This window comes from Pleurodeles waltl, chromosome 9 (assembly GCF_031143425.1).
Source record: "Pleurodeles waltl isolate 20211129_DDA chromosome 9, aPleWal1.hap1.20221129, whole genome shotgun sequence".
Classification (NCBI taxonomy): domain Eukaryota; kingdom Metazoa; phylum Chordata; class Amphibia; order Caudata; family Salamandridae; genus Pleurodeles; species Pleurodeles waltl.
In genome coordinates, this window is record NC_090448.1 from 59,723,837 (window position 1) to 59,739,934 (window position 16,098).

Below are 16,098 nucleotides of genomic sequence, written 5' to 3' on the forward strand. Positions count from 1 at the left end.
GCAGGTAGTCGATACCTGCTCATTTAAAGCACCAGTCTCACTGCTTTATCCACAACAGTTATCTTATTATAAGCCCATGAAAATTGCTAGACATACAAAGATTTCTGTAGCACGTCTTAATCCTGTAAAATATGTTAAAATACGGCCGCTTTGTGAACAATTGTGTAAGAGAACGTATTTACTACACCATTTGCCCTCGCTGCTAATTTCTTTGCGGTAGTCTATTAAAAAGTGAACATATGACTACACTGTCGGACTCCTCCCCCTTTCCTCTGCCACTCATTGACCACCAGTGGAGTAACATATTTTTCCAACTCCAGCTCTGGGTACCACAGACTCCCTTTCCTTGACGGACCATAGCCTGCCCCGGTACCCACCAGGGGTCTTCGTCCAGCCCTCCGGGAAACACAAAGGCGCGTCGCCGCTGGCTTGTGACGTTCTGTTGCTAGGACAACGCTTGTCACCGTTCCCATAGTAACACAAACATGCCTGTTCGGGCACTTTCCGAGGTTACGGTGTGCGTCGAGGGACATAAAGAACAGAAATGCGAACAAATAAGTTTCTTCTGCTGCTGCTCCTTAATAGTTACTAGTGTAACCAATGCAAACACAGCATCCGCGTAGGAACGAGCATTCACATGAACTCGGTGAGTATCGGGGAGTACGGGGCATGCATAGTTTCACTCTTCATAGTCTACGCTGCTTTGCTGGAATATGCATCACGTTAACTGACCTGCTTTCTTTAGGATGTCCTGCATAACACCATAAATATCAACATTTGTAACTTGATACGTAAGATAACGTCTGCAGTTCACTTTGATTATATTATGATGATTCCTACAGATTTGTAATGCCACAATCGCAGCTTTCATGTCTCTAGACTGACCAGGCACCTTCTCGACCTGGCTTTAGAACTGCACTTTAATGCATTTCATTTCATTCTTTAACTTTTGTAAATGGAAGGCCATATTTTTTGTAACGAATGTTAACACGAAAATGTTTCAAAAATCTCCTTCATGAAACATTCCTCACAAGAAATAATGGACAATTGCATGTCTCCCTCTTTCAGCCTCCCTGGAGTCTTCCTAAATGTCGATATGTATGAATAGTGCATTCTTAAGTTTGAATTCAAATCACTTGGAGTTGCTGATGTGCCTTTTACATAGCTGCTGAGTTTTCATTGTTCTTATGGCGAGACTTACATGTTTCCAGCATGTGTGGTGTGAAATTTCAATGCTCTAGGTGCAACACTTTGAGTGCCATTGTTGCGAGTGAAACATAACAGTAATGTTAATATACATTTTAGAAATTACCCTTTGTTTCACACTGAACTGAAAGGTGACCAGTTAACCTTTGTAAATGGGCTTCCAATGCACAAACACGTTGTCACTTTCATAGTAACTTTTGATCCGTTTGAGCTATAAACAATTCTTTTTGTTAAAAGATGTAGATTATGCAGCAGATGAAGAATTATGTGCAGGGGAATATCTTGGTCAGGGAGATTAGGGGGTGTGATCTTCAGATTTCCCAACAATCACGCTGGCAAATAATGTTAAAATAAATTATAGGACAAGCAGGGCGCACAGGAGGGGATTAAGGGGAAGCGGAAAGGGGTAGTAATGTGGTTTGGTAGGGATGCCAAGAGAAAGAAACACAACATTTTGTAGAATAACCAACAGTTTGAGAACTTTCAAAACAAAGATGAGAGAGAGTGTGTGTGTGTTTTTGTCAGTGTGTGCATTCAAAAATCTCAGGTGAAATCTGATAGACACCTCGCCATACCGACTGAAGGTACCTGTATCCAACTATTCATCAGAGAATACATTTATTAGGGGGATGTAACACACCGTACACCCACCCTGAAGCTACGCACCTGATTATGTGGCAAATTCTGCATACTATTGCGAAAAAAGCAGTAGAATTGCATTATTCCATTGGCCTTGCACACTTTGCTTTTCTGACATGCTGGTATTGAAAAATTAAAACATTTGTTGCACGAGCATAAACAACGTAAATGCAGTGATCTTACAAATGGAAATATGAGGTGTGGACTCACAGTTTAAGAAGAGACCCTCAAGACCTCCCTTAAATTCTCTACTAGTAATTTTTTTAAATAAAGGTCTGAGAAACAATAGAAGTATATATAGTATGAATCACTGCATAAAAAACAAGTTATTATTATGGTGAAATGGCCATTTTTTACATTCAATTTAAGGCAGTGGTTTTCAAACTTTTTAATGTCGTGCCCCACCAGTTGAAAGGCACAATCCGCGCCCTGTATTAATGAAGCACCTCATCCTGCACAGTGCTGCCAAGTGTCACACAATGTGTGATGGGTCCTTGTGGGACGGGGGAAAAATTATTAAAATGCACTTTTTTGACCAGAGATATGTGGCCGTTGGTAGAGAGTAAGGTCAAAGCCTGCCAGCTAGCACAGCCATTTGGTTGCAGAAGACTTACTGGGGACATGTCGGTAGCCAACATGGAAAGCATCTTCGCCCATTGTTTTCAGTTGGCTTTTTAGCTTTTGTTTTATCGTTTTTATTTTCTTGCTTTCTATTTAATGGTTTTCTTTGTTTAAACAGTCCATCTACTCTTTGTCCCTCCCAAGGATCATAGCCCGTTTGCCATCTCTTTGATTGACTTCTTTTATCCTTCAACAAGTGTCTGTTTTTCTAGAACTATTTTTTTCTTTTTCTAAAAGCACTCCAGGAGGGTGCATGCGTTTCACCCGTTCTGTTTTCACACTTCTCCCAGTACTTTACTTTTCACAATATTATAAAACCAACATTTTCCATAACTTTGACCTTTGAGCCACTGTTTGTATGCTTTCACACGTCTTCGCCCTTCGAGTGGCTCTCCAGTGCTCTTTATCTCCACATGGTGCTCTCTCTTGTTCGTTCGCTTCTACCCACCTACATCTTGCTCTGTCTTTATTTACTTCCCTGCCTGCACTCTCCTTATTGCTAAACCCCACCCAGGCCTTCTGCATTGCTTCCCTTATGTGTATCACTGTGTTTCTTCCCACCATCATGTTGCTTCCCCTTCCTCTGTGACTCCACCCTCTGTGCTGCTTCCGCCACCCTCGTTCTTTCTCTCCATCTGCATTCTTTCCTTGCTCCAGTTAGTGATCATTTTTTTTTTATCAACCCACTTGGATCGGTAAACAAAAATGAAAAAAAAATGCTCGCCTAATTTTGTAGCTCAGTGTATGAGCCTACGAAATGATGCAGCCAGCCTTGTAGTTTTTTTCCTGTTTAGTAGCCATGGTGCACAGCATCAGGGAAGCTGTGCAGTATGACTAAACCCATTGGCTTTACCAATGCTTGTTTCATTTTCCAGTGTTTCCAGTCCAGGACTTGCGTGTGATAACTTAGTGCACTCTATGCAGCGTAGCCTTGTTTTGCTTACATTGACCTAATTGAAGTAACACACCTGAAAACAATGATTTGAGGGTGAAAAGACCAGGACTGAAGAGATGGTCTTTCATGACCTAGAATGAAGTGGACTTTCTCTTGAGAATTGCTCAGAGCATGTGGATGAAGGCAGACTACTCTCTCTTGGCATACCAGGGAGCTTCCTTGTGTCTATCTGGCGATCCATTCCTGCACATGGCCCTAAGCCTTCAAAGATATTAAGTTTGCACTCTGTAATAACAAAGAAAATCTACCCAACCAACCCTTGCATAACATATGTAAATTAAACAGCATTATGTCTGGAACCTCTGCATCTATCCAAAAGCAAGAATCATATAATAACTATAACAAAATAAATTGCATTCTTGTCAAAGCAAAGCAAATGTGCATCCTATAGCTAATGTTATTTTTAACGTTATCTACTAACATATACCGGACCATCTCTCTACTTGTTCTGATATAAATTGTCTTTTACACATCAAGTGGGAATTTTAGCAATCATCTTTAAAAGTTGCCCCAATTTAGCAAAATCGACCTTGCAGGAATATACCTACTATGCTAAATATATGGCATTTAATTAGCACTTTTGTAAATTAATAATATTGCATATATTGAATAAAATATCATACAGACTAAATACAGAAGAAGAACTGCACGTATTTTTATAATGTATGATTTCATCTCTAAGTTTGAATGTGTTTCAGAAGAAATAGGCCATTGGGCAAGAACTTCTAGGTTAAAGGTTTTTTGATAATCCATACTTGGATAGAATAAGTTTTTCTCCAAGAGTACATTTTTGCTAGTACTGTGGTTGGTGACCCCATATAGGGTTTTGTACCAGCTGGAATATTGGATTATGGGATTTATTTTGTTTAATATTTGGCACAAATCAATTCTAATTGAAGACACTTGCTTTTATATGTAAAGATACTATAATGTCACGGACGTTACTTTGCACTGCCTATTTAAGTTGTAACCTAACTGACTCCTTAATAAGTTTTAGAACACCGTGCCTTTATATTGTGTATATGACTAGAGTATTTTAAACCTTACTTCAAAATAGTGTAATTGTCATTTCCTTTGACAAAATACGTAAGGGTACACTTTATGCACTTTTGGCACGTGAGCAGTACCAGCTTGTCTGTTAATAGATGATTTGCATTTAATTAAACTACACTCTGGAGCAGGGCGTATGGATTTCATGATGTTCATCAGGTTTAAAACGGTTTGATGGCATCCGCCCAGATGGCACGTGTTTCAATGGAATTAAATAATGAGCTTAATATATTGAGGCATTCCGCAGAGTATGATGTTTTATTTACCTTATAAAAATGACATTGCTTTAAAGATTTGGATTCCAACTCATTTGCAGAGATAATCGTCATGTAGGCACTTGTTGGTCGTAGGTTACTTTAATGTTCCATTAAATTAATCTGCCATGAAAGACTTAAGGAGTTTTAGGTTTTTTAAATGTATGTAGTGCGTGGTAGGTGATCTTCTGTGATCTGACACATGACAGGAGTCTACATTGTGTCCCTGTCTTTGGAGCGATGAGGCGAGAGAGGAGACTAAACTAGCCTGAGTTAGGCAGTGGGTGGCATGTGCCCCCTCTCCTTTGGGCGATGGACCTAGACAGAAGACTAAACTTGCTTGATTTAGATATCAGGTGGCAAATTGTCCTTCTTCTGTTGCAGTGGTTTTCTCTCACACCTCATAATAACACTGGAAAATATACTGAATTAAAAAATATCCGGACAGCAGAGCTTTATGGCTATTTTGACTAGGTGAGGAGCCACTTTGGTGGGACATCATCAGTTGAAATGTTGCCAATTACTGCATCAGAAAGTAGAAATTTAGCCAGAACATGTGGGCATTGGAAGTATAGCCCGTAATGAGCATGAGAGAGTTACATTGGCAGTAAGGATGTCTAGTCTCCTCAGTATTCTTGGCAGTGGTCCCCAGCATCTAAGGAGCACTCTATATACACACCATAACTTGAAGTCTGCCGCTCATTCAACAGTGATGTCATAAGGACTCTCTCAAAGTAACAAGACTGCTGTATTTGGGGTCGGCAGCACCTGTGCATTATAGGCAACTGAGTCACTCGTACAGAAGATGGCAGCTGTTGGCCCAACCATCCCAGCTCACTACCAGTTCCTCACCAAAACCCATCCTGTAAAGGTGGTTTGTGGCAACTGTGCATGGACTCTGACTACCCCTCAGGGAAATCGTGGTGGAAACAAATCTTACTCTTTTCTCTCCAAATACAAGTGTCTTAAGCACATAGGCAAAAGACAGATGCAGGACAGTTTTCAATACATTTATTAAAAGGACTGCAATCTATGATAAGATGCATGAGCTGCAATGATTAGGATAATGAGGAGTAACACAAATAGTATTGTGAAAATCAGAGATGTTAATTATATACAACCCCAACTTATTTGTAATAACACAAATGAACTATTCTTACCTGAAAAGCCTAATCTCCACCCCCTAAGCGAGAGCATTGCGATATAAGCCAAATCAGTCCATACAGTGTCCATGAGAAGCACACCCCACCCTTTTCACCTTGGTACAAGGTCAGGTCGCCAGTCTCCAGAACAGGACACAAAGGCTGAGGTCTACTGAAAGCCGGCATTTGCCGCATGGATGGAAAGTCTGGCTGGAACCCTCTCTGATGCCCTTTATCCTACAAGATGTTTTGTAGAGGACATGCTTATGTTCATGCACAGAAGCCTGATGCGGGTATGTGCCTAAGCGATGGACTGTTTACACAGACTTGGGACCGGCAATACAAAATATTATTCTGTAAGTCTAGCAGTCCATTCTTGTGATTCTAAGATAAGAACATGATGCAAAGTATGTCATCCATAGCACTGATAGTGACACTTTCGCAGAATAGCAGCTGAAATTGAAATTAAAACAATACCACTTAAATGTTTAGAAAAATAAAATGAATAAAAACAGCGCAGAGCATAATAACTGGGTAAAAGAGCACAGGCCGCAAGCCTAGGCTAAGCTATTACTGTGCCCAAGTGACTAAGTAAAATGGACCCACGACCATGGTCTTCCACGGATAAGTAACTCCACCATGCATCAGCCACAATTATTGGTGGTGTTACCTCTGCACTTTGGAGGGTGTAATAGTGGAGCTGGAGAAGTCTTCACGGAGGGGAATCCTTCCATCCAAGGAACAAAAAATAGTGTAGCTGCAGAGTGAGATAACAGATGATAAATGTATTATTTTGGGACGAATTACAAATTATGTCCTTCCACTAAATCGTGCCCTAAGTGTCTTGAGTTGTGGTGTTGGGAACAGATGAGCAGAATCATAGGTGCCTGCAGTGAAGGAGTTTGAGAGTATGATCCCCCTCCCCATCACCCAATGGGCATGCTACATAGTTGAGTGTACCTTAATCAGTGGCTACGGTTCATCTGGAGAGAGGTGGAGGTGGGCATTAGGGCAAAGCTGTGGGCAGGAAATCAGGAAGAATGAGAATTGTGTCTGAACATTGTACCGAGCACTGGAAACACCTGAAACAATATATAGGGTAACACAATAAACACGTTTTCTGCAAGTAAAACACTGACCCATCTCCCCTCATTAAGTGTGGGGTGGTTGCAGCTGTTGGAATGACTGCCCCTAAATCAGACTGCTACCACTTGCAGGAGTGCTGTTGGGGGGATAATATGCCCTGTTCAGCTACACTGTAGATGGAGGGCCCTTCATTGGCAGAGTAAATACTTACGAGAAATCAGCTAAGCCATGCTGAGCAATGGTGAGTCAAGTTGTGGGACGGACTGAATGCTTAAACAGCTAGTTTAGAGGCTCAAACAATCTATTGGCTCAATGCTATATTCCCTCCAGGCTCTCTGAATGAAAGGAACTTGCACAATGGGCTGGATATTTTGTTCAAAACAGGAAGAAAGTCATTAAAAGTTAATATCTCAATGTATTTGACAACAACACAGAAAAGTAGTCCAATGACTAAACTAAAAAAACAAGGCATTCAACATTTAGGGATCCCTGAGACAAGCCCTTTCAAAGACACTAGAATAAAGGAAAAACACTTGACAAATTGAGTTCTCCGGGTCAGATGTGTTATTGCACCAGTCACCAAAACTGATAACAGTTTTTAACTAGTTTTTTGTGACCACTGTGGAATTTTGTGAACTGACGTATGCATCACTAGGTCATTTCACAAAGTTCTGAATCAGATTGTGATGCAATCCTATCTACCAGATTAAGGGCCAGATGTATCAAAGGGTTTTACCCATTCTGAATCTATCGGAAAATGCTTTAGTACATATGGCCCTAATAGTCATAGTAGGTCGCAAATGACATCTCACTTTCATTGATCACAATCACAGGGATATTCACCTGCAAGTTTATCAGAACACCATGAAGAACACTATGCCTGAGATTGTGTTTAATTAAAGATGTTTTAAAGCAGCCCTTATCCTTAAAGAAAAGGAGCCTGCTTTAAAAAAAAGTTTTCTTAAAAGAAAAAAAGTTTTGCTGACAGTTTGCAAAGGTCCTCTGGACAACTGCCATCAAATCCCTGAAACTTTATTCATCATTCACAAAGAAGATGGGGCCGAAAGCATATGGATTATTACCCCCAAACTGAGGGGTTGTAACTTTTCAAAAGCTTGTGACCTGAATTGCTATTGCAAACTGTTGGTACATTGCATGCTGATTCCGAATTTGGAAGGGACGCTCACAGCACTCACCTTCCAAATAGTGAATCATTATCCAGTCAAAATCCCATTTAGGAAGATGCTAAAATATGATTTGTAAATTGCAAAAACATTGTTCGGTCACCATCTCTGATTCAGAGAGTCTGGAGTCGAAAAATGGTTCATACGTCAGGTCCTGAATCTTTATCCTGATCCTAACGGGCAGATTTCTTGTATTCCTCACCAAGAGCCCTCACTCTCTAATTCCATGATTAGATTGTACCAGTGATTGTAGGTGGTTGCTACCAGCATTTATTGCTGGGCACTGAAACTCATTTTTCATAGTTGCTTGACCAAGAGCAAGAGAGAGAACACCAGAAAAGGGAGGGTTAAGGCGAAAGAGAAAGACAGAGAAAAGCAGAAAGGGAGTAAGCAGAAATTAAAAAGAGAGGAAATGTAACTTGATGGAAGAAAGAGGAATAAGGTGGAATCAAAAGTATACAGTGCTACTAATCGTCAATTCTGGCATTTGGCAGTGCAGTGGAGGATTCCTAAGAAAAACAGACCCCTGCACTTTATGTTTTTTAATACAAATTAATAATTGCTTGTCTCTTCCCGATCTCTTGCTGATACCTGAGACACAATATATATTAATATATATATTTTTTTGCATTTTTTTCACTGAAAAATCCAAAGGTTAAAGTAACGTTATAGTTAGAGGAATATATCAGTGACGACATTAACGTTTTGGCAAAATTCACCAGTTTATAACTTGCCATGCACTGTTTATGACGTAACATATTGCATCACTCATGACATTCTGTGACATCATTTATGACATCACTCATGACTTCTCAAATGACTTCATTAATAACATCACTCATGACATCATCCAAGCTCCTTTTGTACACAATACTCTATAAACTAGTATGGCACTAGAGGCCCGACATTAAGTACAAAAGAGCTCAGAATAATACGAAGCATCATTAATAACATCACAGATACAACTCCCTTAGGTGTAGGAAGCATGTGTTAGGTGCACATTGACCCTACCCCGGGACCAAACCAATAAAAAAGTGGAGGGGGGTGTGTGGCCCACCCACCCTTCATAGGCTTCGGGGACCCCATCTTCCAAGGCTGTTTTTTGTTTAAAATGGGAGGGGTCTCATGGCCCTCCTCCCTAGCCTTACCAGATCCCAGGAACCCTAGCACCATGGGAACAAAATCAATAAAAAAGGGCAGGGGTGTGCGGCACCCCACCCCAAGCATTATTAGGCCCTGTGGGTCCCATCTCCTGGGGCCGAGTACTTAATGAAGGGAGGGGACACATGCCCTCCCCCTCCTCGAGCCTATTTTGGCCTCATGGGCCCCATTCCCCAGGGCCACCATTGCACCCACTATACACAATGTTGGGGGCCATGTGGGGAGCCTCAGGGTCCCTGTGGCCCCAGCCAGCTTCTCGCATGGTTCCAGAGGCAGCATTGCTCCTGCCTGGATGTAGAAGCTATTTATGATGCTCCCTAATGGCAGGGCAATCTGTTGTTCTGTTTCCCTGACTCCCATGGGAGCAAAGTGGGCCAAGCGGAAAAAACTCCTTGGGCCACTCAAAACCCTCTATTTTTAAATTGGCGCACCAGAGAAACTCGCGAGCCTCTCACCGACTCCAGCCTTCCAAATATACAAATATTTTTTAACCTTAATTTCACAAACACTACTGAAGGGATTTACACCAAATCACAAAAAGCACAATCTGTGGACCAAGGTCTAATTTTCTTCTACATTTAGGGTAATTCCGTTCATCAGTTTTTGATGTAGCGTTTCATATGGAAAATGCATCTGGATTTTGGGTTGTGGAATCCCTCTTTTTTTCTCAACCCCCCCTCTTGATGAATCACCCTGACACTTTTTATGCACATACTAAGCAAAAATAGCACTTTTATGGAACATTTCGTGGAGATTCATCAAACAGTGCCAAAGCAACACAAAAATGCATTTTGTGTGTGTGTGTGTGTGTGTGTGCGCGCATGGTTGTATGTGTGTATGCGACCTCACCATGCAATACACTTACCAAACCCTTTAGGTCCAGTTGGTTTAGTGTCTAAAAACCTCAGATGATGCATAACTAGGGACAATCTCTTTGGGCAACTTTACACTAGGGGCACGCTCACCAGCACCTCCAGATTTGCTGCCACCATCTTCTCTAGACTCCAAACCTAGCCTGGCCCTCCTAAACTCTAGAACCAACCTTCTCACAGCCAGGGCTATGGCCATCTTCTCCAAATCTAGGGCTGTCATGCTCTCCTGTAGGGATCTCTGGCTGTGTTCAGAGACAGCCAGGCTGTGGCCCGGGGTACCCTCCTGGGCCATCTAAGCGGGTAAGGGTAGGTTTCTACCTGCCTCTCTTGCACCACTTAACAGACTGTGATTGTCCTCAAGCTCCTCCTCATCTCCATCACCACTACCTTGAGGTAATTCCTTCCTCAGGTGTGGAGGTAGTCTATGAGCCTCCTTCCTGGCTCTCAGGGCCTTAAACAAAGCAGGTTTCTTGGCTTTAGCTCCCATGATGATTTTTCGCTCTGAACGAAATGCCTTCAGATCATCTCTCTTGTATGAGGACAGATTTGCCAAGTTGAGCTCCATGTCTCTCTTGTCCAAAAGTGGCTCCTTGGCGTTGTTCAAAACTTGTGGACATTTTGCCAAACTTTTTCAAACATTCCTTCTCTCCTTGGGAATGTTTTTGCACTCTTTGGAGACAAAGCTATGGAGTTCAACAATGTCCCCAGAAAGTAGTTTTTGGAAGCAAGATTTTTTTCTGGGTGTCTATCTATGCAGATTCTCAGATTTCTTGACTTCAGCAACGGTATGGTACAAGTTATGAATCCCACCGTTGGGCACAATGGGAGGAAATTGGGTGTATTATATGGTGTGGTTCTGTGACCTCATCATGTAATACACTTACCAACCCCTTTCAGTCAAGCAGGTTTTGTCTGTAAAACCTTCAGCACAACCCTGGGTAGCTATGGCACTGACCAGCAAGGGTTACACAGAGGAACAAGTATAAAGCAATTAAACAGCACCAAAATAGTTGAGAAAGAAATCAGCACAACACTCAAGAAATCTGACACCAATTTATAAAAATAGACTGCATTTTTATAATAATTTATGGTCAGATGTACAAAGCTTTTACATTTACATTTTACCACCAACTCAAAGTTGGTGGTAACCAATTTGCAAATGGGAAGGGGCCCCCAAAGGGACCCCTTCTCCTTTGAAAATGGTTGAAAAAATATTTCTTAAGAGCAGACAGTGGCCCCACAGACCACTGCCTACTCTTAAAAAAATTAAAACAAAACTTGACATTTTTTAAAAACTCATCCTGTTTTCCTTTAAGGAAAACGGGCTGCATAAAAAAAAAAGTTTGCTTTATTTAAACGCAATTACAGACATATTGGTCTGCTGACCCCCTCTCTAGCAGTCTGCAGTGGTGGACTGTGGGACTTGTTTTACTTGGGGGACCTCCATGGTGGCACAATCAGTGCTGCAATCCCTGTGGTACCCTTCTAGCTTACTTCCTTGGGGTACCAGGGTACCATTTCCTAGGGACTTACAGGTAAGTTAGTCATTTCCAATTGGGTACAACCAATTCGGCATAAACTTTAGGGTCAGGGCACTGGCACTGCGGTCTGGTTAGCAGGTCTTAGTGCACTCTTAAACCAGTAGCATCAGTCAAAATACATGAGGGTAATCGTACAAAAAGAGACATTTCCTTGCGTGATCTATCTATCTATCTATCTATCTATCTATCTATCTATCTATCTATCTATCTATCTATCTATCTATCTATGTGTATGTGCATGCAAAAAAGTGCAGAGAACCCTGGGATGTTCCCAGGCTTTAGGTGGAGAGCATCACCTTTATATGTAGCACTCTACACTACCACCAACACTCCAAATCTGCTCACTTCGAACGTCTGTTTTGTTAGAAGAGTTTTTAAGCATGTTATTAGCACTGTGCCATCCACTCTAAGCTAGAAAGGGACAAAGGGTCTGATTTAGTTCTAGGGGACTGAGTTACTCTGTCACATCTGTGACAAATATCTTGCCCGCCGTAATATTAATCCCATTATATCTGATGGGATTTATATTTCGGCGGATGGGATATCCATCACCGTTGAATGGGATTTATATTTCACATCGCGGGATATCCATCACCGTTGTGACAGAGTAATTTCTCTGCCAAGATCTCAGCCAGACCCGAAGTCTTTTCCAATTTATACACCAAAGATTTTAAGTTTAGGATTATCTAGTGACATCCATGCCAAGCTAGAAAGTGATAAAGCCTTTTGCCATTTTACAGTTAAGTCTTTAATTTTAGGATTATCAAGTGCCATGGATGCAGAGCTGAAGAATGACAAGATCTTCCTCTACGCCAGATACAGTATTACACCTTTGGATTTGTTAAATATGGTCTAAGCCAATCTGAAATTAATAAAAGCAACCCCTGACACGTGTTTCTCGCTTATTAGAGCTCATCTGACAGTGGTACTGTGCTAATCCCATGCTTAAAACCTCTATTACAAAAGCAGACATCGGATTGTAGAATACTGGGGATATACCCTCCCAGTTGCATTCCACCACTGTTATTGTGCACTGCCCCACCCTTTTGAAAGAGGACCAATCATTAGCAGCTCAGTCTGACTCCATCCCAAAAGGAATGATCCAACTTACTGTTTTCAATGGCATACGTGTACTGACCTTGACTTTTCTCTTTTTCAAGGTCATTAGTCTGTTTCAGAATCTAACACAAAAAGTCACCGTACAGTGAAATCGTCTGGTCGTTCCAGCATCATCTGTCTCCTCAAGTCACTGCTTCAGAAAGAAATAGATGCAACAGGGAAAGCCTCTGTAAATGATTTCTAGCAGAATGTCTTCCCTATCGATGGTTCGATCTTCTGCATCCCCAGATACATCGAGAACTGGCAATGTTTCAAGTAAGAAATACTGTAATTTGTTTCCCATTTTTTCGGCTTTAAGTTAGACAGACATATTATTGCAGTGCTTAATTTGTTTTAAAAAAAAAAGTGCAAATGCCCAATATGTTTTTTAAGACACCGCTACCCAGTTCTACCATTGGTACCCCCACTTCTGCCCGTTGTACTAACTATTCTAAATCTTTGTGCCTCTCAAAGGCGGGTGTAATACCTGTCCTGAGTTGCGAGCAAGTCTATTCTCCTCCAAAGGGATTCTTTAGGTTCTCTTCAAGAATATTTTGTAAAAATTGGAATAAACAGTAAAATGAGCCTCTATTACGTAGTAAAGGACAGTCACAAATGGGGTGCCGCGAGGCGCTCACACCCCTGGGTATCGGTGCCGCTGCTGCAATGATGGTAGCTACACCTCCTATTAGTGTACGGGAAACTTGTGTTGACGCACTGATGTACCTGGCACCAGGGCCGGCTTTAGCGCTGGTGGTGCCCTGGGCGACAGTCTTTTTTGGTGCTCCCCACCCCATGACCACCTCCTTGGATTCAGTCACTACCACCAGGCAAATGTGCCCCTCATCTCTCCGTAGCCCCCCTTTCACATACATTCATTTGTTTTAACGCACTTGTAAAGACTGGCTTCACTAATCCACTCAGCTATCCACATAAAATATAGTTCTGTTCTTTGCAGCAGGCATATTAACCCTCTAAGCCAGTGGTTCCCAACCTTTTGACTTCTGTGGACCCCCACTTTATCAATACTGTAACCCAGGGACCCCCACTGAATCATTATTGGAATCTGGGGACCCCCCCACAGAGTCATTACTGAAAGCTGGGGATCTTTTAAATATATTACATTTTCTCTGCAGTCACGGACCCCCTGAGAAGGCGATGCTGACCCCCAGGGGTCACCGGATGACAGGTTGGGAACCACTGCTCTATGCAAATTTATGGCGAGTCAAAGCTGCCTCTAGACAAAACTCCTGTCTCTCTCTCTCTCTCTCTCTCTCTCTGTCTCTAGCAGGAACCTTATTTACAAAAGGTATCTTGACATTTTAATTGTTTTCTGAAGGCTGGACGCACAAGGAACTTTTCAGCAGGTGATTTTAAATGGCAAGTTTAGTAAGTTATTTCTAAACACAGCGCCCCCTATGTGTGCCCCCTCATTCAGGTCAGCACCCGGTGCAGCTGCACCGCTCGCACCACCCTAAAGCCGGCCCTGCCTGGCACACAGGAGAGTACTTTAACTTCTCAGCCGGGATGCATTACTACCCATGGGCGCGTACCGGCATTTCTCAGTAGGAAGCAGGCCTCTGCGATAGTGAATTTCCACACTTCTTTCTGTCCCTTCAAAGCACTGCAGGTTTTGCACTCTTGTTATGAAGATAGGTGCAAAAAGAGCAGTGCACTTGCTCAAGTAACTCAAAGGAACCTCTCAACCATGGCTATGTGTATCTTTTTGTTGGAAAGGAGGTGAAATACATTTCTAGAAATAGTTTGAATGCTTCACTTGACTGCTTTAAAATTGTCAGTGATGTGCACAGTGCAGAAGATACACCCAGAAGCCTCACATCCAATAGGTTACCCACAGCATGGATGGCAGCCAAGCTTCTGATTTGCTGAGTTTGGGGTGAGCATGCAAGGTCATGAATACAGTAGATTATAGTAGGAAGAGACTGCCTCTTGATGGCGTATTGCTAATTAAGCATGCTCCTTTCAGGAAGGAAGACCAATGACAAAGACGATCAGGACATCTGTTGGAGGTAGACATTTCTGCAGATTGTCTAAGTGGGATAGGAGGAGTGGTCCTCTGTGCCAAAGTTCACAGGACCACCAGATCCACTCTTTTTGTTTTGTTGGTATGTAGATTATTTTCCCCTTTCATGCCCACTCTCTTTGAGCAGCAATTATTTTAATTAATCTATCAACATTTCTTCCCTCTGTTGCAAGAATGTTAAAATACAAATATGTAGTAATACAGAAAACACTCTGCCAAGGATGTCATATGCTCTTCTAATTTGTAATAGCAACACAATTTCTGAAAAAGGATAGTGTGAATGCTTATAGGCGAGCATTATTTCTGAAATGCAAAGCTTGCATTTTTTTCTACAGGATGTTAAAATAGGGCAATACAGCACAGCAACCAAAGTAGCTGTGCTGTGCTGCACTAGGGGACACAGTAGTACATAGCCATATTTACTGGATATGTCTCTGCTGCTGCATTCTTCCCCTGCGCTGGTGCAAAAATAGGCACCTAACCCCATAGTGGAAATACATGTGTGTGCCATCTTGCATAGAGTTTTTACTGGTAGGATACTGTTCTAGTACAACCTACTATGCTTAGACATTTTTTAACATTACACACATTGGACGTGTGCTATACAGTGAAGCACTCATCCAGTGATTGTAATGACAGGAGACATTTAAACATTCTTCCCACTTTACGCCTCTTTGAAGAAGGTATTATTTTCTGGACAAAGCCAGGTCTGACAATCTTTGTAGATTTTTTCTTTGTATCAAAAACTATGGGACGCAAGGTAACGTCAAAGGACCACCTAGGGAGAGCCCCCTTGAATTAAAGTAGCAGAAAGCATTGTTTTTGCTACTCCATAGAAAGTACCCACCTTATCAACACTTTGGCCTTAATTATGACCCTGGCGGTCTTCAGACCGCCAGGTCCGCGGTGGCGGTCTGACTGCCACGAAAGTGGTGGTCCGACCACTTTGGCGATGGTCAGATGCCACATTATGACCGTGGCGCTTTGGCCACAGTCGGACTGCCAGCACTGCCAGTTTCCCTCCACTGGAGGGACTGCCAGTGCTGGCGGTCCTAATCCGCCAGGGCAGCGGTGCATGCAGCGCCATCCTGGGGATTACGACCCCCTTCTCTGCCAGCTTTTACATAGCCATGTAAAAGCTGGCGGAGACGGGGTGCAGGGAGCCCCCTGGGAGCCACTGTACTGCCAATGCACTTGGCATGGGCAGTGCAGGGGCCCCCATGGACAGCCCTTCACGCTCTTCAC

At 42.3% G+C, this 16,098-nt stretch overlaps 1 protein-coding gene across 2 annotated transcripts in view; it reads left to right on the plus strand.

Moving 5' to 3' along the window:
* The first annotated feature begins 501 nt into the window (after positions 1-501).
* CFAP100 (cilia and flagella associated protein 100) overlaps positions 502-16,098 on the plus strand; it is an 82,579-nt gene continuing 66,982 nt past the window's right edge. The window contains exon 1 of one of the 2 annotated variants that reach the window (XM_069206282.1): positions 502-646. In XM_069206282.1, coding sequence (XP_069062383.1) covers positions 601-646 — 46 coding nt within the window. In that variant the 5' untranslated portion in view covers positions 502-600. Of the gene's footprint in view, positions 647-12,871; positions 13,086-16,098 lie in introns of those variants that run through there. The other variant, XM_069206281.1, reaches the window with a different exon arrangement.